The sequence below is a fragment of the Pseudorasbora parva genome, chromosome 11 (genome assembly GCF_024679245.1).
Source record: "Pseudorasbora parva isolate DD20220531a chromosome 11, ASM2467924v1, whole genome shotgun sequence".
Classification (NCBI taxonomy): Eukaryota; Metazoa; Chordata; class Actinopteri; order Cypriniformes; family Gobionidae; genus Pseudorasbora; species Pseudorasbora parva.
In genome coordinates, this window is record NC_090182.1 from 40,105,027 (window position 1) to 40,128,160 (window position 23,134).

At 38.3% G+C, this 23,134-nt stretch overlaps 1 protein-coding gene across 3 annotated transcripts in view; it reads right to left on the reverse strand.

Moving 5' to 3' along the window:
* Window positions 1-401: 401 nt before the first annotated feature.
* LOC137093182 (C-terminal binding protein 1) overlaps window positions 402-23,134 on the reverse strand; it is a 45,642-nt gene continuing 22,909 nt past the window's right edge. For all 3 annotated transcript variants that reach the window (XM_067457928.1, XM_067457929.1, XM_067457927.1), the window contains 5 exons: window positions 20,310-20,524; window positions 4,502-4,632; window positions 4,258-4,385; window positions 1,430-1,550; window positions 402-1,340 (listed from right to left, as the gene is read on the reverse strand). In XM_067457928.1, the coding sequence (XP_067314029.1) occupies window positions 1,151-1,340; window positions 1,430-1,550; window positions 4,258-4,385; window positions 4,502-4,632; window positions 20,310-20,524 (785 nt within the window). In that variant the 3' untranslated portion in view covers window positions 402-1,150. The remainder of the gene's footprint in view (window positions 1,341-1,429; window positions 1,551-4,257; window positions 4,386-4,501; window positions 4,633-20,309; window positions 20,525-23,134) is intronic.

Genomic DNA, 23,134 nt, shown 5'->3' on the forward strand with positions numbered 1-23,134 from the left:
GGTGGATCTCAGTATGAGTCAAGGGGAGGTCAATGTCGTACGCACATTGTAAAAAGAGCATCTGGGTTTTATTTTTGTCGAGGGGGGAGTTGTGTCAGATATGTTTTTGTTAAACCAGCTATGTTACACAGTTTGTCAAATGAATATGGCTTTGTTTGAAACTTTCATCAATGAAGATGGCAGCCTACGAGCAATCTCCCATCACAAAGCAGCACAAGGGGCAATGCAAAATAAAATGAAGTCAGCCATCACAAGACGGTGGAATTTCACATATGCGATTTCATTGACACTGCTATGCAGACCTCAGGCATTACGGATGCTGTAAATCTTGTGACTTAAAGTGGAGCACATGATCAAACCCCCAACAGCTCTGGGGATGAGGCTCTCTTGTTTTCTGAAAGACTGAGAGAGAGAGAGAGAGAGAGAGAGAGAGAGAGAGAGAGAGAGAGAGAGAGAGAGAGAGAGAGAGAGAGAGAATGGACAATTCTAGAAGATGCCTTCCACATGAAGAGAGAGTGAGAGGAACACGAAACATCTGAGCTCTTCCCGTGGACCGAATTACTCTTAGCCACGGGCTGATCTCTGTTATTGAACGCCAGCTGTGAAATAAACACTAATGGCTGGTGAATTTAATCAAAGATGTTAGCCAGCTGTTACTTTGTTTTGATGATCAAACAAAACATTTGCTAAGATGGGACAGGTTGAGAAGGTTTTTACAAATGTATGCTAGGAGGAGGAGGATGGGCAAGGGACGAAGGAAAGAAAACAAGGTCCATGCGTTTATTTCCACGCTTTTAAAACAGATTAGAAAAGAACAAAATGTAAGAAACACTACTCGGAAACAAACTCCAACTAGTCCAGAGTAGATACAAAGCAAAGGAATTGGGATTTCGTAGCTTACAAATAGTGTGTATCAACCCAATTATTGAATCCTTGAGAGAAGTTATTGCTTTCTGCCAGAGTGAACAACAGAGGATACAGCGAGTGGAAATGAGGGGTATGTTGGGGGTAGAGGGTTTCACTCCTGGGTTTGTACATGTGTTCTGTTGGACTGGGGTGACCACGGTCACATTGAAAGCAAGGGGTGTCGGTCCCCCTGGGTGAGGTGAAAGGGCATCAAATCAGGGCAAAGATGGAATGTGCTGGGATGCTATTGGTCGGAAGGGATGTCTCTGTCCGCCTCTGCCTTGGAGGGTTGCCCAGGTGATGGGGTGTGAGGCGGGTGTGAGACCGGGGCGATGGCGTGGGCCAGGGGCAGAGATCCAGCCACAATGCCCTCCACTCCTGCCCCGGCTCCAGGCAGCCCGCCCGTTGCTACACCAATCAGCCCTGCAGGGAACCTGTAACAGAGAGACAGTCAGTTTTTACACTCAAACATGCTGAAACACTGTAGGAAAACCAAAAGCAGTCAGGACAGAGGTGTAGTCACCTATAGGCTGCAGCTCCGTTGAGTTCAGAGTGCACGGTGGTGGCCTCCATAGACGGCCACTGAGAGGCTGCCATCAAATACTCCTTATTCACACAGTTCTTCAGACTGTCTGGGATACGACCTGCACGGACACAAGAAAGCATGGACCATGAATGAAAGGCTTGCATCAAAGACACAGGTTGCGGTTTAATCAGTCACTTATACAGAGTCAACACTAGGAAGGGTGGTTAAGTGTCAGGGCTTTATAGATGATGTTTATTTAAGAAAATGTCTTAGATTTGAATTACGTTATTTTAACCTCAATTTCCATACTGCTCATTTCTTAAATTACTCCAGACATATGATATTGTGACAGGTGGCATGGATATCGAGAATCGGATCCAAATTTACCAGAACCAGTGATTCGCATTTTAATGTGATTTTATACCATTTCAATTTTTAGGAAGGTGTGGCTAAGCCTTAACTTTTATAAAGAATATCTCTTTGGTTTTGTGAGCTTTGAGCTTTGTAACTCTGCAGATCTTAAACAAGCACAAACAGCTACATAACACACTAAAGAGAAAGGAAAACAAGAAATCGAATCATATGACCGCTTTAAACCATAGGCAGGGCTCTACATAGCGCCCAGTTACGCCTGAAAATTACTGCGTGCGACTGTGAAAAAATATTTAAGCGCACCGGTGAGTGACCCGATCGATTCTCATTCTACAACTCCCAAAGTGCATCAACACTGAGAAACTGTTAGGCTACGTTTCCTAATGCAATCAACTGCTTTTCATGCCTTCAGTAAGCAGAGTAAATGCAAAAACGTGTGCGACGGACTACACACAACGATTGTTTACAAGGTAAAACGAGACGGGTGTGACAACACAGTTATGCGCTTAACAGACGCCTTGCGCTGATGATTTACAGCCAAATCAAAATGAACTGGAAATACCACATTTGGATTCTCATAAGCTCAGAAATTAACAGATGCTTGGGGCAAAAATGCCATCAAAAAATTATTTATTAATAATACATTTAAAAAGCCCTTAAGTTTAATCTTTATCACACGCGGTTTAAAAATAATAATAAATGTATATAATGAGCGATTATATCATGAATATTTTTCCAAAGCGTGTTTTTGCCTTATCCTGAATAACTATGGTACACATAAAATAAGTGTTTATATTCCGACTGCGGAAATGCTGTTTCATGCATACTGAGCTTTTTACACTGTTAAAGACTTGGATTCCCATCCTAAACATAGACAAAGTTTCCAAAACTAATGTTGGACGTTTGATGGAGTATTTCTGTGTTAAAAATACTCCTTCCGGTTTCTCACAAGTTTCGGAGAGTTTTTTTCGAGGATGGGTCTACTTGACGTTAATAGATCGGAAGGTTCTTGTATGGGCCGTACGGGCTCTTCTCCCGGTAGGGTGCGCGCGCGCGTGACTAGAGCGAGAGAGGAAATGCATGCCCGGAAACACTCGCTCAGATGCAGATCCAGTCGATCCAGGCGCCGCGCTCCACTTTATTCCTATGGGTGACGTCGATCGACTTCAACGCTTCAGCACAGCATTCCGGGAAGGCAGCGCTGCATTTGACCCGATTTGAACGCAGAAATGACGGGAAGCTTCACAACATTGTGTCAGTCGCGTCTCAAAGTGGATTTACACGCCACTGCTGTCAGGACTTTAGCAAATCATACCAAAGAAGTGTGTTTTTTGACAGAGCGGTCCCAGCGATAAAGGTTCGGTCCTGCTTTGGAAGCAGCCGGTGTCATTCAAATGCGCTAATGGACTCTATTGTTGTTCTATGTAAGTTATAACGTTACACTAGTCTGACGTGCAAAACCGATTTGCTTTCTACTGTTTTAGTCACATACAATAGTCCATAAACCGAATCATGTCCTCATAAACTGCGAGTAAACACACACAAATGTTGACAGGCCACTAAATACAGTACATACCACAGAGACGGACGTCCTGTGTTGCTGTTTCTCCTGTTCAATTTATTTCTGCCTCCCAATGATTCTGGATCATTATCTATATTAGCTGAGCCATGAGTTTCTCCACGCTTGAGGACGTCACCGCTTTGTTCGCGATCGTCATTCTTTAGCTCCGCCCACACGATCCGCCTCCAGGCGCTCGTTTTTTTCCGGAAAGACTCGGTACAGCCCATATTTCTTTTATAAATATAATAAAACTAAAGACTTTTCGGAGATATGAAGGATGCAATACTACTCTATAGGTACTCAAGATTGACATGAGATTGACTGAAACTGAGTGTTTCACCCCCCCTTTTAACTTTTAAAATTTAATTTGAAGGCTACATATTTCTAAATTGACAGATGATGCATACATTTAATAAGATTAGAAAACATTTCTCTTATAATGGTAAAAATGCCCCTGGACATTAATTTAAAGGGACAAATATCATCCTGTAATGGGAAAGTTATAATTGGAATGTTTGTTATTGATCACAATGTGCTCCTGAATTTTTACTCCGATCATTTCTAAAGAGGTACAATTGCAGACGATAACGTTGCAAACTTCCTCTATTTCATTCACAGTGGCCTTGGCGATGGGCACTCCGTAAAACTATTACACACTGCTTTATGTGTCTTCAACCGTCCATCCACACAAAAATCTGCTGCAGCTCAATTATAACTGTACATGTAAGAATGCTAAAATATTTTGTTTTACTTGTTTATTCTATGATAAGTGTTTGAAAGCATGTCAAACACACATAGAAGAAAATAAATGAATACTCCTGCAAATCATTTTATCGAGCAGATATTCACAGCAGGCACAGGCTGATAATGACCACTTAATGTGTTTTCTGACCTGTGATAGCTCTGCGCACCTCCCGCGCCGCCTCCTCTCTGGCCTCAATGGAGGCCTGTTCACTGTACCAGGATGTGTGTGGGGTACAGATAAGATTTGGGGCATCCTTCAGTGGGCCCTGAGAGAAACTGGTGAAAAAATGGGGTTTGTGTCACGCAAGAAAAAAAAAAAAGGTTTCACAGGCCAAATTGTTGAATACGGATTATAAAAAAAGAAAAGCAAAAAGGAAGCTGGTTTCTCTCACCTAAAGGGCTCCGTCTCATGGACATCCAGAGCTGCTCCCCGTATTCTGCCCTCTTTCAGAGCCTGAGCCAAAGCCTTCTCATCCACCAGACCACCACGCGCAGTGTTCACTAAGAAGGCGCCCTGCCGCATCTACAACAAAAAAAAAAGGAATAATTTAAATTAAAAGTAAGCCAAATGTAGCATACTACAACAGTGCTGTTACACTTAGTTTCCACATCAATATTTCGCCACCACAGGGGTGTATTCCAGAAAGCAGGTTACCCATACCTGGGCAAGTTCACAGAGAAGAAAACAGAGTTTGTCACGATTCCTTGATTAATTTGGAGTTCTCTATTTAAAAAAATCCTTGATTGCAATTCACCAGTGTCAAGTAATTGGCAAAATACCAGAAGTGGCACTCAACAGAGAGAAACAATCCATGAACCACATTATAAGACCATTCTCTAAGGCTGCACGATACATTAAAACACATTTAAAAACCGGTTTAATATATATATATATATATATATATATATATATATATATATATATATATATATATATATATATATATATATATATATATAAATAAGGGATGTCACAATACTCAATATAATATTGAACCGTTAGGTTTTGCATTTAATGAATTATTTCCATTTCCCTCCGTTCGAAATATTCCTCTCAGTTTATTTCGGCTTTCTGAGTGTGCCTGTGAGTCTACGCACTGATTTGAGCAAATATCCAATCATATGAACTAAAGTTAGGGGATGTTGGCCGTGTTTTAAAGCCTTGCCGGTTAAACATTTAATTCGCGTGCATGCATGTACACACGCAAATTAAATGTTTAACCGGCAAGGCATGGATTGTTCAATGCATGCACTGTTTTGCACTGAGCGCGCGCACTAAATGTCTGTCAAACACGTGATTACTGGACAGTCTTACTGCGCTAATACTGTCAAATACACACAAGGTTAACATATAAACACAGTCGGATATGTCTAAAGTGAAAGTAAAATCACGTGCATCTATATATGAGATGTGAACAGGTCTTCAATTGACAACAGCAGCCTAGTGAACCGCATGTCCTTAAAGGAACAGTTGACCTCTAAAATTATGTTAATTAAAAAAGACCTTTAATACAGTAGCTTTTAATAAATATTGTATATTGAAGACTATGTACTTTTAATTTAAGCCTACATTTATTCATTTAATTTCATACTTAAATGCTACTGTACATCTCTGAGCTGCCACTGTAAATCTTTATATATTTTTTATTATACAATACACTGGGAATGTGTACAAAGGTTTTTTTAGGTAAAGTTTTAAGTTTCAGTAAGGGTTTTCAAGTCTTAAGTAAAATAAAGAAAGAGTATTGCAATAAAAACATTTTCTCCTTAACCTTTTTCTGTTCCTGTCACCTAAGAATAGAATAGCAAAAAAAAAAAAAAGCCTTAAAGTTCTGCATAATTATGGCCGTGGTTACTTTGAGTGACAGGTGGATAGCCATTTATCCGCTGTCTATAGTCATTGCGTCACCTAAGCTCTGCCCACATCCCGCCTTTTTGCCCATTTTCTGTTATCCGGGTGTGACGCGCGATGACTCGCTCGCAAGATGGCAACGTCCATCGCCCCTACTTTAAACTTCAGAACGGCTTATCGGAAACCTATGGGTGACATCACCGACACTACGTCCATTTTTTTTTTTTTACAGTCTATGGTTCAGAGCCTGTGCCAGCAGTGTGCGTTCCTTCAGCAGCTGCAAGAGTAATGGCCTTTTTACCTGCTCACTTCATTTGTTTTCTCTGGTCAGATACCTATCCGATTGTGAAAAGATAAGGAGTAAATGCCTTTCTAAATTCTTTCAAGACGGATTAATATCCGACCACTAATACAAATCAATTCTATCGCGGTGTTTGAGCATGAGCTGATGATGAATATTGCAGCTCATATCTGCTGCTTTCGTTGACGTGAACTCTGTTAAGTGTGCATATAGCGCGGGAATTGAAGATCGGATTTATATAATTTAAGGTAAGACATCCTGCATGTTTTTTGTAACATTTTTATTTGTAGATTGTAGACCTATCTGTTTCATTTGAGCGCCGTTGCATGCGAGCAGCATCAGCCCATGCCTCAACATGTCAAAAACGCCTTTTTCCATGGTGATGATAGTAAACAAACATTGTGATATAATTGAAGTGTTTTATATCTATTGACTTTAGGCAAAACAAGTCAAGTGTTGATTTGAGAGGATAAATTGATCGAACATGTGGTTAACTCACTGTCGGCCACGGGTCGCTTGCTCAGCACTTTAAAAAAAAAGTAAACTTGAATTTAACAAACAAAAAATGCTTCAAACATTTTTCTAAATTAATTTAATAAAGAAACTAAACAAATTATAACTACTGTAACATTAAAAACAAAACCAACCTGTTTTAATGGCTGTAACAGTGTGAATTATCGGATGGGCGGATAAAAAGAAGAAAAAAAGCATGAACACACCAGCCCTCTCTCGGTCGTATGTAAGGTAAATCCTCAACAACACTATCATCATCCCATATGTTATTAAACTATTGACATTGTGATCAACTGAAACGCACAATGTTACTTTTCTTCCTGAACAAGTGCGCATCCGAGTGTTGCTAACACACGCTGTACACTTGCGTGGCATACACCAGGTTTACGGTAACTTGGGGCTATGTCAAATAACATCAAATAATGTTTCAGCATGTTACAATATTTATATAGCTTGAGTTAATATAGCCTATTCACTAATGAATTAAACAGTTTGTTATTATACAGAATGAGAGTGTGAATGTTCTCTCTCTCTCTGTGTTATGTCTATGCATGCATGCGGGGGAGGAGTTACAATCTTCAAATAATAATAGAATAATTCCCATTGATTTTCGAATATTATTTTCGCTTGAAACGCCCATCCCTATTCATAAGATGCCAAAACTAATAATTTCATTGTTGGGACTAAAAACCTAAAACTGGAAGCCATAAAAGACCACGAATCATACAAATGCCACATCCAGGTTATTAAAAAACAACAACAACAACAACAACAAAAAAACGCAGAGTCCTACTCATTTAATGAGATGTATATCAGTTCATGGTTTGTGTGTGTATAAGAGAGAAAGAGAAAATGTGAGTATTTTTTATTGAGACTTGAGATTTAGTATTAATTTTTACATGCAGTTGCACATTGTCGGTTAAAAACAAGAAAGTGGCTGGTTAAAACATTGAGTAGCTGGTAGATTTTGAAATCTATCAGCCACAGTGGCCGGTGGACAAAAAAGTTAATTTCCATTCCTGACACATACATATACAGTGGGGCAAAAAAGTATTTAGTCAGCCACCAATTGTGCAAGTTCTCCAACCTAAAAAGACGATAGAGGCCTGCAACTGTCATCATATGTACACTTCAACTATGAGAGACAGAATGAGAAAAAAATAATCCAGAAAATCACATTGTTTGATTTTTAAATAATTTATTTGCAAATTTTGGTGGAAAATAAGTATTTGGTCACCTACAAAAAAAGCTAGATTTCTGGCTCTCACAGACCTGTAACTTCTTCTTTAAGAGGCTCCTCTGTCCTCCACGCATTACCTTATTATTAATGGCACCTGTTTGAACTCGTTATCAGTATAAAAGACACCTGTCCACAACCTCAAACAGTCAGACTCCAAACTCCACTACGTCCAAGACCAAAGAGCTGTCAAAGGACACTAGAAACAAAATTGTACACCTGCACCAGGCTGGAAAGACTGAAACTGCAATAGGTTAGCAGCTTGGTGTGAAGAAATCAAATGTGGATCGGTCTGGGATGGTATGGATTTTTACTGCGGTTGAAAAGCAAGAAATTCCCGAGGTTCAGCGGTAAAGCGCTTTTAAACCCGCGATGCCACGCCCCCTGTTCCGCATCTCGTTGTGAGTGCGACACACTAATCTTATTCTATAGTTTGCTCTGTAAATTAATCGAGTATAACTAATGCATATGCGCTATTTTAAATACTGTAGTCTATGCCAGATATATATATAGCCTACATTTTAAAATATTAAACGCTCAAACATCCATTTCATGAGCATGCATGTTTATTTTCTGTCAGTGAAACAACACACTACAGCCTGTAAAATAATGAAATGATTAAGTAAATAATGGTAATCTTAAGAATATAAGATATAAATATAAATATTTGTTTAAAAAAAAGGTGTTTCATTGCCTATTTCCCCGCAAAGATGTGTCATGCCGCTCTGCTCTTTGAGATGAATGTGGGACACGAGTTGGGATAGACACCTTCTCGAATATCGTCCTCTTCATGTTTTCAACTGATGTTGCGAAAATGAGTGCGACGCGAGTGAAGATTTGTGAAACGAGATGTCCCATGGGATAAAATGGACTAACGTTAAGCTTATTGTTAAAATTTACGGAAATCGGAATATCGGATGACCAGATTGCAAAACAGAACTAAAAAGCTGGCAAATCTTAAATTGGGCGTATCCTCACTCTCATTCAGCATGAATCTATAGCCTATGTTTTCGTGTATCATCTGCAAATGTGTTTCCCTTGTAAACAAAGCTTTGTGCTTCACTCCCGTGGTAGCCTAATAATCACGCAAAACAGCCTTCACATAGAAAACACTGGGTCAATAACGAAATTATAGTTAAGTTTAAGGGGGGTGAAATGCTGTTTCATGCATACTGATCTTTTTACACTGTTAAAGACTTGGATTCCCATACTAAACATGGACAAAGTTTCAAAAGTTAAGGTGGACGTTTGATGGGAGTATTTCTTTGTCAAAAATACTACTTCCGGTTAGTCATAAGTTTCGGCAAGTTTTTTGCGATCATGCGTCCCCTTTGACGTTAATGGGGGCGGAATTTCCTTGTATGGGCCTTACGGACAATTCTACCGAAAGAGCGTGAGAGAGAGAGAGGGAGAGAGCGAAAGTAACAGGCTACGCCCATCAAAGCGCTGGCTCGTAGGCTGCGCTGCACAGGTGATGTGCACAATTAACAATGACATCAAAAAGTGCGTTTTTGGTTGCCAGACCAAGACAGTCCTGCACAGATTCCCCAAAAACCCCGCGGTAAGGCAACAGTGGATGGAATTTGCTTTTCCGGATCAGCAACTGAGTTGCGCGAATGTTTATATCTGTTCGCTGCATTTCGGTACCGACTGTTTCATAAACAAGGCCCAGCTCGACGCCGGATTTTCCAATCGCCTAATGCTGAAGGATGGAGCAGTCCCAACGATAAAGGTCCCAACGTTAGAACCGCGGGCGGTGAGTTAGACTGCTTCAAATGTCTGTGTTTTTGCCTATGCTCATCAAGTAGCCCAAACATGATCACGTAACGTTATAGTTAATTGATCAATGGAGCATGCGATGTGTAGTGCGTGTACATTTGTTTAGCTGGCCACTATATGTGTAACTTTATGTTTGTGTATTGTAAAAGCACTCCAAACAACAATACACAAAGAGTGGGGAAATATGTTGAACTAAATAAGTGCGCTTCTTCATTCAAATGCGCTACTATTCCGTGTCTTTCTATGTAAACACTAACTTAACCTGCCGTGCAAAACCAGTCCGCTTAATAACGTTACAATTGTCTACACAAACCACGCGTAAACACACACACACACGTGCACAACTGCACTTCTTACATGTACACCTTCAAAGACAAAAATACGACGATATAATTCAAGTATAAATATGTAAATAACACAAGTCGCTAAGCATATTATATAGTTAGTGTATAACTTGTACCACATAGAGACGTCCTGCTCTAGTCGTTTTTGCTGCTGCTCCTGTTCAACTGCAGCCTCTGGGTCTGATTCCGGATCATAGATGTATGGCTGTATCTGATTAAAAGCCATATTTTTATTTTGAATAAAGTTTTTCCCGCTGTTAGGGATGACACAGCTTTACGACGCACTCGACTCAACACAATAGCAGCAGCGGGCACACGTCATTATTTAGCTCCGCTCACACGATACGCCCCCACCCGCTCGGCTTTTTTCGGAAAGACTCGGAACAGCGCATCTTTCTTATATAATTATTAAAAAAATAAAGACTTTTCGGAGATATGCAGGATGCAATGCTACTCTATAGGTACTCAAGATTGACATGACACTGACTGAAACTGAGTGTTTCACCCCCCCTTTAAGTAAAAAATATGTAAGGAGATATAGTGGAAGCAAGCTACTTTTTTGTCCCTCACGTGCAACCTAGCGCAGACAAGTCCTTATTTGGGTTAGTAAAATAAAATTATCGTTTTTAAGCAGAAAATAGTGTTTATGTAAAGTGATGTATTAAAATAAAAAGCATAACTCCTGGTCAGTGAAAGCAAGCTACTTTTTTCGACGACTGATCCGTGTGAAGGAAATAATGAATGGGGCCATGTATCGTGAGATTTTGAGTAAAAACCTCCTTCCATCAGCAAGGGCACTGAAGATGAAACATGGCTGGGTCTTTCAGCATGACTGATTCCAAACACACCGCCCGGGCAACGAAGGAGTGGCTTCGTAAGAACCATTTCAAGGTCCTGGAGTGGCCTAAATCTTTAGAGGGAGTTGAAAACCATGTTGCCCAGCGACAGCCCCAAAACATCACTGCTCTAGAGGAGAACTACATGGAGGAATGCGCCAAACTACCAGCAACAGTATATAGAAACCTTGTGGCGACTTACAGAAAACGTCTGACCTCTGTTGTTGCCAACAAAGGATATATAACAAAGTATTATAACAAAGTTTTATTGACCAAATACTTATTTCCCACCATAATTTGCAATTTTTTTTTTTTTAAATCAGATAGTGATTTTCTGATTTTTTCCCCCCTCATTCTGTCTCTTATAGTTGAAGTGTACTTAGGATGAAAATTAATCTTCTGAAGTGGGAGAACTTGCACAATTGGTGGCTGACAATACTTTTTTGCCCCACTGTACGTACAACATTTTTACAACATAGCACTTTCTTTATAATGCATCTCTACAATAAAAATTCCTAATACGTATCACCTTACAACAACTTCCCCAAAATGACTAGGAAACATGAAGGAAACAAAGAAAAAGAAAACCCTTTAAAAACAGTGTCTTCTTATGGAGGTATGGCTGTTAAATCAATCTTTCTGTGTATTTAGCATCAAGAAACAATACAATTATTGTTCATACAAACTGATTAAAAACAATATTAAAAATGATTGCACTACACAGCAGGTGGTGATAAAATCAGCATTAACGAAAAAGAAAGTAGTAGTACGTTGCACTTCTACTTAGTCAATTTCCATGTTGACTACTGTATCTGGCATGCTGCTGACAATGTCTTTGGCCCCGTTCACACTGCAGGCAAAAGTGGCCCAAATCTGGGGTCCCAGATTTTTTTGGGGTTCAAGTGACCAAGTCAGACTTTTTCAGAGGTAGTGTGAACACTCAAATCTAGCCCAGATCTGATTTTTTTCAAATCATACATGTGTGGTCCTGAATCAGACCCAGATCAGATTTTTTTAAATGCGGCCGCAGTGTGAACAACCAAGGCACATTTGATGCGACTTTTACGTCAATTGTCACGACATTGTCACAATTATGCACCGGCGAGTTAGCCCTAGACACAACAGACACCGACAGTAACATTAAAAACTTGACTAGATATGGAGAACAGCAATGGAGCCAGTCAATGGAGAGAGAGTGAGGTGTTAGACCTAATTAGTATATGGGGAGATACTTCAATTCAAGCTAAATTAGAAGGATCCTACCATAACTGCTCCGTTTTGGAAAAAAATAGCACACGAAAGGGAAGAACAGGGACAAACGTGGCTTCAGTGCCAAAGGAAGGTGACAAAGGCCAAAATAACCAATTTTGCTCTCTTTTCATTCTTCTCCTCTTCAGCACCTGCTCATTAATGATATGGCTTCCATTACACAAACATTTTTAAATAAAAGCGAAAATGCTTACTTCCTCTATAACCTCCCGAACTTCAACAGAGTGCTGCGTCTGATGTCATTGATATTGTTCTTTTGCACATGCGGGTTAGTTTGAAACCTCAAACAGTTCACACTAGAATCAGATATAGGCCACATTTTAAAATGTAATGGGTAACACTTTACTTGAAGGGGTGTGCATAAGACTGACATGACACCTTCATAATCATGACATGACACGTGTCATGAATATGAACGAGTTTTTATGCATGTTTATGACAACTGTCATTAAGTGTCATTCGCTTAATTATGTCATTTTTAATGCAATGATGACATTGCAGAGTTGTCTTTGTTATGACAACTTGACATAAACCAATACATCATAACCTGTCAGTGTCTTTGTCATGACAACTTGACATTACCAAGACAACATAACCTGTCATAAACAGACATGAAATGACATAGCAGATTAATTATCAAATTTAAGAAACTACTTCGCTTTTTGGGTTTACATTACATTAGTTGCTAGGCAACGTGGGGGAGAGGACGCTGGCGTTGTCTGTTCGCCGCTTCTCCACCCACAAATCATGTTAACTTTACTATTAAATTTAGATTTTATTTTATTTTCTTATGTTTGTGACTAGTCTAACAGTCAGAGCTACAAGTTGCTGATTGCTGGCAGCCACTGAGAGGACGTTGTTTGCCCTTTTTTCACCACTTCTCTTCTGTTTTTGTTTGAATGAATTTGAATTAGTGGTTGGTTTTGATTTGAAGGACATTTGATGTTGCTCGCTGCGGCTGCTCTCTCTTCTGGGTGTCGGCTCGTGGTCTCCCTCGGGCTTGAACTGCATGGTGGCTGAAGTTTGCACCAGGCTAGCGTCATCAGCGTCCGGCATGATGTTTATTCATGTATTGTTATTTTTTCCCTTTGTTGCACTTTGAGATTCTTCGGAATGAAAAGTGTGTTATAAATAAAATCTATTATTATTATTATTAAACTGTCATGTGGTTGGTTTTGACGTTGGCTGTCATTAGGCTATTATAATGTCATGATTTTTCTATAAATTTAATTTGTCATTTACATGTCATTAAGTGTCAATACTCTGTCAAATTATTTTATAACATTGTCATGAATCTATTTCTTGACCTAAACTACAGTGGTACAAGTTGAATTTGTCATTAACATGTCATTAAGTGTCAATACTGTGTCAAATTATTTCATAACATTGTCATGAATCTATTTCTTGACCTAAACTACAGTGGTACAAGTTGAATTTGTCATTAACATGTCATTAAGCGTCAATACTGTGTCAAATTATTTCATAACATTGTCATGAATCTATTTCTTGACCTAAACTACAGTGGTACAAGTTGAATTTGTCATTTACATGTCATTAAGTGTCAATACTCAGTCAAATTATTTTATAACATTGTCATGAATCTATTTCTTGACCTAAACTACAGTGGTACAAGTTGAATTTGTCATTAACATGTCATTAAGCGTCAATACTGTGTCAAATTATTTCATAACATTGTCATGAATCTATTTCTTGACCTAAACTACAGTGGTACAAGTTGAATTTGTCATTTACATGTCATTAAGTGTCAATACTCAGTCAAATTATTTTATAACATTGTCATGAATCTATTTCTTGACCTAAACTACAGTGGTACAAGTTGAATTTGTCATTTACATGTCATTAAGTGTCAATACTCAGTCAAATTATTTTATAACAGTGTCATGAATATTTAGCTTGACCTGAAATATGGCATCATAGAGGAAATCGTACAGAGTCATTAAAAACTATTAATATAACTCAAAATGATAGAGTGGCATAGACATATACACCTATATGATGATGTCTATGGTGGCACCACTGGTTATGTGTACGCTGTAACAGTTGTTGGCAGAGCCTCAGTCAGGTTAGTTTGTTTAGGTGTTTAATGTCAATTTAGTTTGCAGTAAGTAAAAACAATTCACAACAACGTTATTTTGGGTTTAATATACTTTATTTAAACTTTCGCTCACTCTTTAACGAATAGTTTGAGTTTATTCTTACCATTTTTTTTTTGTTTGTCTGTTTGTCATGGCGTGGCGGAGTCCCGTGTGCTGGTGCACCGTCAAAAGTGGTTCGGGCGGAAACGTTGGCCCTATATATAATGTTCCGGCCTAGGATCTAGTCGCAACCATTCAGCCCGGGGTGGGGCTCTAAAGACTATTCCTCTTATTTTTATACATCGGAAGATAATTTATAAAGTGAAGTCATTTGACAAAGTGTTATTTTTCTGTGTTTGTTTATGTGTGTATATTATATATATATATATATATATATATATATATATATATATATATATATATATATATATATATATATATATATATATATATATATATATATGTGTGTGTTTATTTTGTGTAATGGCCAATATTTGTGTACGTGTTTTCCCCTTTTTGCGTTAATTGGTGCTGGTCACCTGTGTATAAATTCATGCCTTGTGTTTTTAAAAGTCAGTTCTGTGAGAGGGCAGGTCTTAAAAATTAAATGATTGATTTTATTTCTCGAACTCCTTTTCATATTTTTAAGACATTTGAAATTGTCTATTATCTAACCTTCTGTTGAAGCTGGTGGAGGAAACTTAAAACATAAAATAAAACATTATGAACTGAAAAATATTAATGATGCTGTTATTAAAAAATAATTTGACAGCGTATTAACACCTAATTACATTTTAATGACAAATTAAACTTGTGCCACTGAAAAAAATGTATGACATTATAATAGCCTCAGTCAACATCAAAACCAACCACATGACAGTTTAAGGTTAACCCTATAAGCTAAGTAAATTTCTTAAATTTGATAATCTGTTATGTCATGTTTATGACAGGTTATGTTGTCTTGGTAATGTCAAGTTGTCATGACAAAGACACTGACAGGTTATGATGTATTGGTTTATGTCAAGTTGTCATAACAAAGACAACTCTGCAATGTCATCATTGCATTAAAAATGACATAATTAAGCGAATGACACTTAATGACAGTTGTCATAAACATGCATAACAACTCCTTCATATTCATGACACGTGTCATGTCATGATTATAAAGGTGTCATGTCAGTCTTATGCACACCCCTTCAAGTAAAGTGTTACCATGTAATGTGAATAGCCAAACAAAAAAAATCAGATCTGAGCAAAAAAATCAGAATTGAGCATTAAGACTGGCGGTGTGAACTGTGAACATACTCCAAGTTAAAATTAACTTACTTCATAATAGGTCTTTGGAACCAATATCCTTGAGTAAGGAAGGAGTTAAGGTTTTGTGTGACGGAGTTAACCTTGCTATCTTGCACTCAAACACTGCCCTAGTGTTGTCAAAAGTACTGACAGCGATACCAAATCTGTACTGAAATTTAAAAACTTTGACACTGAGCGGAATCGTAAACACCTCTGACTGGCCGTTGTGCTCACACGCTCAAATATGTCTGTGATTGGCTACAACGATTAGCACTCCACAAACATGTACATATACATCAATGACGCTTTTCACAGGGCGCTTGCACAGATACACACAGACGTCTGGCTGACCCCTGCTTGTGCTTTCAAACACTCCTGCTCCCACTTTCAATACACTTTCAAACATTTCCAAGTTCTTTCAAACGCTCCTGTTTGTTGATCTTGTAGCCAATATCAGGCGCATCAGATGAGCGTGTGAGCACAATGGCCAGTCAGAGGCTGGCATTCACTGCCATCATAAACCTTGGAAGAGCCATGACATTTTTTTTTTATATAACTCTGATAGGGCTAAACCGATTCATTGAGTAAATCAACAACAACAAAAAAATATCAAAGAGGCAAAATAATTTGCCTCGAAACTTCCATGTTGCAAAAATAAAAACGTGTGTAAGGACTCGGAGTATGCACAGATTGCGGTTAAATCCGTGGGTCAGGTGGGTAAAGAAGCCTAATAAAAAAGTAACATTACAAAAATGGGTTAATGAGAAATCATTGTGTTGATTTTAAAACACAGAACTCATTTGACGGTAAACCGTAATGAATGAGTGTCATTTTTTCATTCTCGTTTTCAGCTCATTTAATCTCAGAATTCAAAGACCGCAGTGTAAGGGTGAGCAGCATCAGCACTGGTAATATAAATGAGCTATTTATTTATGAATGAAGACAATTGTGTTGAGCTGTAACTATTGTGTGAGCGTGATGCACAGTGCTCGTGCTTTCAGAGATGCGTGCTTTTATTGATTTGCGTAAATTAATTCTCACACTTTACTCATATTTATAGCTACTAACTTAATAAAACAAGCTGTGTTACTACAATGAATGATTAGCTCAAAATGTAGATCAGTATGTGTGATGTACTTTATCTGAATTAAATCTGAGACAATCACACCTCTGGCTTGTGCTCCTGTTCCAGCAATTAATCCTTCGTGTTAATCCTTCCTTGCGCTATAGGTTGTCGAACCCTGATTTAGGTCATTTAAGATTTGTAATTTCTTAGATTTTTGAAAGCAACCTACTTCAGTGCTTAACACTGAGAATTAAATTAATTATAATGTAATGATCAGGTGCAGATCGAAATCAGAGAAAATCATGTGGGAGTGGATGGTTTGTTTTTTAACAGTGGATTCTGTAATGTTAAAGCTGATCCACGCATATCTAGGTTGCCCATCTCTACTCTTGTTCTTATTCTAAGTTTCCTTCATGTAAAATATTTTTTTGCTTTCTTTTAAAAAAATCCACAAAACCTTCAGAAGACAGTTAAGGCTTATGTCATGCCTTTACCAAGAAGTTGCACAACATAATGCAATATTTAGACATTATTATTATTTATATTCCTATCATTAGATTTATAGGTTGTATGTTTAGTTTAAGTTGTACTATGTTAACCTTTTATAAGCTTTAATACCATTTATACCTTCATACCATTAAGTAATTTTAAAAAGATTTTTATTTTTGATTATGAATCATTTTTATTATTTTTTTTATTTATATTTTTGCATTTTGAATTTATAATAAGGCAATTGAATGCACTAAATCGTTTTTTTTACTTCTGTGGCAACGCGCTCCACTTTAATCCTATGGGTGAAATCAAGTGACTTCAACGCTTCAGCACAGCATTCCGGGAAGGCAGCGCTGCATTTGAACTGATTTGAATGCAGAAATTGTGGATTGTGGATCATATATGTATTCGTTGAAACTGGGTAGCGTTTACTTATCCACGCTTGAGGACGTCACCGCTTTGTGTGCGCTCGTCATTCTTTAGCTCCGCCCACACGATACACCTCCAGGCGCTCGTTTTTTTTCCGGAAAGACTCGGTACAGCCTGTTTCTTTTATAAATATAATAAAACTAAAGACTTATCGGAGATATGGAGGATGCAATACTACTCTATAGCTACTCAAGATTGACCCCCTCTGTTTAAGCCCCCTTTAATGTATGCAATTTCAGCAAAAAACTTTTTTTTTTCTCTTGTATATTTAGTATTGATCTTTAATAAAGAAAAAACACTTCTTATCCGATTACTCGATTAATTGATGAAATCATTGGTAGAATACTCAATTACTAAAATTATCAATAGCTGCAGCCCTAAACTCTGATCTTGTTCATCTGAAAGAAGAATGTCATATACACCTAGGATGACTAGAGGGTGAGTAAATCATGGTCTAATTTTCATTTTTGGGTGAACTAACCCTTTAATAGCAGCAACTGCAGCTCAAGAATGACTTGCATATGAATCATTTTCAATATTTTCCTCCTGTTAGGTTATTTTATGCAGGAATCCTGAAGTTAATTTCAATACCTTTTTAAGACTTTTTAAAGACCTTCTCAAAATATTTTAAGACCTCACCACACTTCAAGTTCTAATCGGCAACAAACCTTTAATAATCAGTTGTAGTCGAATGTAGACTTAATCTCTATCATAGGCCAATATTGTATCGTTTATATTGCATATCTGTTTCGCGACGTATGGAGGGTGACATTACCTAACTGCGCATTTCGCAAAATTCGTGACGTCACCCGTAGATGGCGCGCGCCAGGATGGAAAATAACTTTTCAAAATCTACCACTCAATGTTTTAACCAGCCACTTTCTCGTTTTTAACTGACAATGTGTAACTGCATGTGAAAAATCAATACTACAAGCTCTACAATACTTTTATTTAATCTCAAGTCTCAATGAAATACTGACATTTTCTCTTTCTCTCTTATACACACACAAACCATGAACTGATATACATCTCATTAAATGAGTAGGGCTCTGTGCGCTCTTTATTTTTTTTTAACCTGGATGTGGCATTTGGATGATTCGTGGTCTTTTAAGGCTTCCAGTTTTATGGTTTTTGTACCAACAATGAAACTATTCATTTTGGCATCTTCTGAAGCGTGTTGATGACATACCCTTGTCAGTAGGGAACAGTAGGGGATGCACCAAAATCAAAAATCTTGGCCGAAACCAAAAAAGAACAAACCAAGGCTGAAAACCAAAACACCGAAAGAAATTATGACAATTCTGATTACCATTGCATTTATGGCTAACGCTATGACTGTGTAATTTTACTAAAAATCAAGGCATTGCGATTGCATAAATTAATAATAAAGTTTCAAATAATAAATCAATTACAACTATTGATTCAGCCCATTGCAACAATGCACAGTATAAAATAAATTCAAACTAAAATGTTTAACTTGACCTCACTCGTGTACATTAAATAATAATGCACAGGCCTACTGGCTTGCAGAAAGGTACAGAAATTGAATAAAGTAATCAAAATGTAAAATAACAGCATATTTAACTGTTTAAATGAAAGATTAATCCTTATTAAACTTACAAAATCTATTAAAGCAAGAGCAATGAGTGGTATCTTTATCTTTTGTTTGACATAAAAGGCCAGTAGCCTTTACTGCTGTCTGTTTAAAGACCTGATGCAGGAATATGCTCGTCTTTCTCGACTGTATACAGTTCACTTAAGGCATACACAGACTATGTCTGCTAGGATACTTATCAAGATGGACATGTGTTGACATACTTCTTGTGTGAGTTTGGCCATTTAAGCGCAAGACTTGAAAGAGAACTCAATATTTCGGATGATGCACAGTCAGATCTTCACACAGAGCGCACGAGTCTTTGCGGGTGATGACGGAGAAAACGACTGGTCATATGCGAACATACGGCAGCACTCGCAAGCATTGGAACAAAGTTTACAAAGAGGTGAAACAGTATGCTCGGTAGGTGAAGCGAGTTTACCTGCCACCACACAAAATCACCCGCATTTGGCTGGTGGCGGGTGCAAATTTCCATCCCTGGCGCGCGCGCTCCGAGCCGATCTCAGACTGAGCACCCCGTTGTTTTTTAATACTTATGGGGATGAAAATAAATATATTCATGAGTTCTTTTTGGAGTCAAACTGTTTTGACAAAGCTTGAACAAAATTTAAGACTTTTTAAAATCTTTTAAGGGTCTTAATTTTCCCAAAATGGATTTATCAACTCTTAATACTTTTTAAGACCCCGCGAACACCCTGTTTAAGACAGAGAGAACAATGTTTGTGTGTCTGCCACAGATGTGTTGGAAGAGTAAACCTTTTCTGATTTATCTTGGGAATAATTGTGAATCATACATGGCATCAGCAGTTTACTTCTGAAAATTAGGCCAGATTGTCTTCTGTGAGCTATGTGCCTTGTGGAGTCCACATGAACATAATACAGCCCTCCATTTGCAAGAATTGGGTGCGGCCCCATTGCGTAAACCCAAGTTCAGAAAACAGCTTTCACAGGAAGAAAATGAATCAAATTCTGATGTCAAACAGACCCAGGTTCATACCAAAAGCAGTGAGAGAAGTCAATGGCTTTAACAGTGCTGTTTAATGAGAAGAGCGTTACTGGAGGGCTGCATTCGTACCTGTTTAATGGTGAAGTCATTGATGAGGTGGTGGTTGTGTTCGTTTAGGCTGCAGTGTAGCGACACGCAGTCTGAATGGATGAGCAGGTCCTGTAGTGTCGCCATGCGCTGGAGCCCTAGTGATCGCTCCACCCCATCCGGCAGGTACGGGTCATAGAAAATCACTCCAAACCCGAATGCCTTTGCCCTCAGGGCAACTGCCTGGCCCACACGTCCTAAAAACAGCCATCATAAGAAACGGTTTTAAGTTTACAGCTCAGGTTTAAACTAACACATTATTAAAGGTGCACTATGCAACTTTCCGTCCACTGGAGGGCGCCTATTCAAAACAAAGGCGTAGTTTGATGGCCAAGTGCGAGCGCAGTATCTTGGGACAAGTGTTCTTCACCTCACAGCCGGTGGAAAATAGGACTCGGGCAGAAATCATGTTCATGGATGCAGTTAATAGTTGTAGTTACTGTAGTGTAAAACAGAGCAGGACCGAGTGTTGTGGAGCTGAGCACGGCTGCTGGAGCGATTGTTATACAAACACACGGCTCGCGAGTACCGGGACTTTTATTATGACGGGACACAGTCGCACTTCCGCTTTTTCCAGTCATGATTATAAGGTAAAGCAGCTCTGTTTATCATATTAGATACATTTAAGTGTTTTTAAAATGATATGACGTTACTCTGTGAGTTTGCTTGGCGCTGCTGTGACATGTTCACAGTGCTAAGAGAAAAGCGCTTCTGCAGAATAAACCCGAGGGTAACGCAGATATGAAGCGATTGACAGGCGACTCCCTTAAACGCTACGCTGAAACGTCCCGGTCTTTAGTTAAAATAGCAATTTTCTCACAATTTACAAATAGTTGGAAACATTTGGGATATTGTAAGTACTCAACTGAACAAAATATATAACACTGGCCTGGTGGTTTTTGGGTATTTTACTGCAAAAATACTACATAGGTTTTAACTGCTTTGAGATTTAAAGGTGCACTGAGGTTCAAAAAATGACTAACTGATTATTATTTATAAGGCATGTGTACATTGATTTTCCCCCCCAATAATTTGCTGACTATGGCATATTTATCTAAAAGTGTTATGTATTTTTAAAGGAAGTGCATGTAAGATTGTGGCAAAAACTGGTACTGCAATCACTATCCCCTCTCCCCTGACTCGAGGTTGTCAGGAAGGCTGCAGGATCCAGCAGGAACGTTTGTAGCTGCAGCTGTGGAAACTAGAGCAGATCTAGCAAACCCGGATGCAGAAACACTACTGACTTCATGATTGATCGATAGGTGGAGGGCGGAGCTTCAGTTCAAAACACAACCTGTCAACATCAACATCAGTTGAGGGCTGCTACAACAACTTTTAAAATGACAATATTCTGGCCGGACTGCTGTTGTCAGTGATATAAGTATTTGAAATTAACATGATTTCTTAATGTCTAGTGACATATCAGGGCCATTTTATGATTAATTGAAATGCATAAATATTAAAATTTTACAAAGAAATATGCAGAATTTTGTCTGAAAAAAAAGGACATTTTCATTTTGTAATTAGTCTTAAATCTCATTTTGTTAAAAATAAATAGTGAGAAAATCGTATCGGGAATTTAGAATCGGGAATCGTATCCCATCACATCGTGAGTTGAGTGAATCATTACATCCCTAACTATTTGCGATCAATTTTATTTGCGAATAAATCAATATTTTCTCAAATCAGCCGCTAAACTCCGGGAAAGTCCAAATCATTCGTTCGAATAAACAGTCCAAAACAGAGCTAATGTAAAAACCAGGCTTATTACAGAGATGGCAGAGTGAACAGTGAACAGAAGTGTAAGCTTTTTTTTTAACCCAGGGTATCTGCAGGTTTCACCAAGTCAAATTTAAGACTTTTAAGAGCTTTTTAAGACCATTATGAATTAAATTTAAGACCTATATCCCACAATGAAAAAACATACATAGGAAATGCAGAATCACTAAATTACTTATTTAAATTTAACAAAGTATTAGTAAACTTGAAAAAATGTTATGTCTGCTTTTTTTTCCAAAATAAATAAATAAATAATCGAACGTGTGTGTGTGTGTGTGTGTGTGTGTGTGTGTGTGTGTGTGTGTGTGTGTGTGTGTGTGTGTGTGTGTGTGTGTGTATGTATAATTTTTTTATATGTGACCAGAATATATATGTGAAGAAATATGACCAGAATTCTGTCTAAGTGCCGTTGAATCCAAAGCGGGCTGGCTGCTGAAGCGGACTCTATAACCCTGTGCGAGCCATGTCACACAGTCGCATAAGCTATCATTGTCTCATGTTGTTTCTACCAGTTTCTACATGTTAAACATCTCATTGTTTCTTTAATTAATAAAGTAAATATAAAACGAAGGAGAAGCCTAAAAAAGGCCTGAAGCCCGGCCCACATTTTAGGCATGACGTTAAAATTGGCCCAAAGCCCGGCCCTTGGGGCGTAAAAAAAGTCTGCTCCGGTCGAGCTCGGGCATAAATGTAGGGCTCTAGTGTGAATCTAGGTTCTGTTGTTGAGCTGTTCTGTATGTTCTGCTGTTTGCACAATAAAATAAACACGTGAAAAAAATATTTTTAACTGGTCACAGACACTCTTCAATTGTATTTTTATGTAATGCCAATTCAATATTATAATCTTATCAGTTAACAGTTAATAATCGACTAATGAGCATCGGTAGTTGGTCTGGAAAATTAACCGAAATGAGCATCCCTACTCGTGACAGTAATGAACAGCACTGAACACGCACAGCCATGAACTGAATTATCATCACAATCTTTTCATTAACTTTGGTAGGCTGTACAACAAGGGAATTGTAATT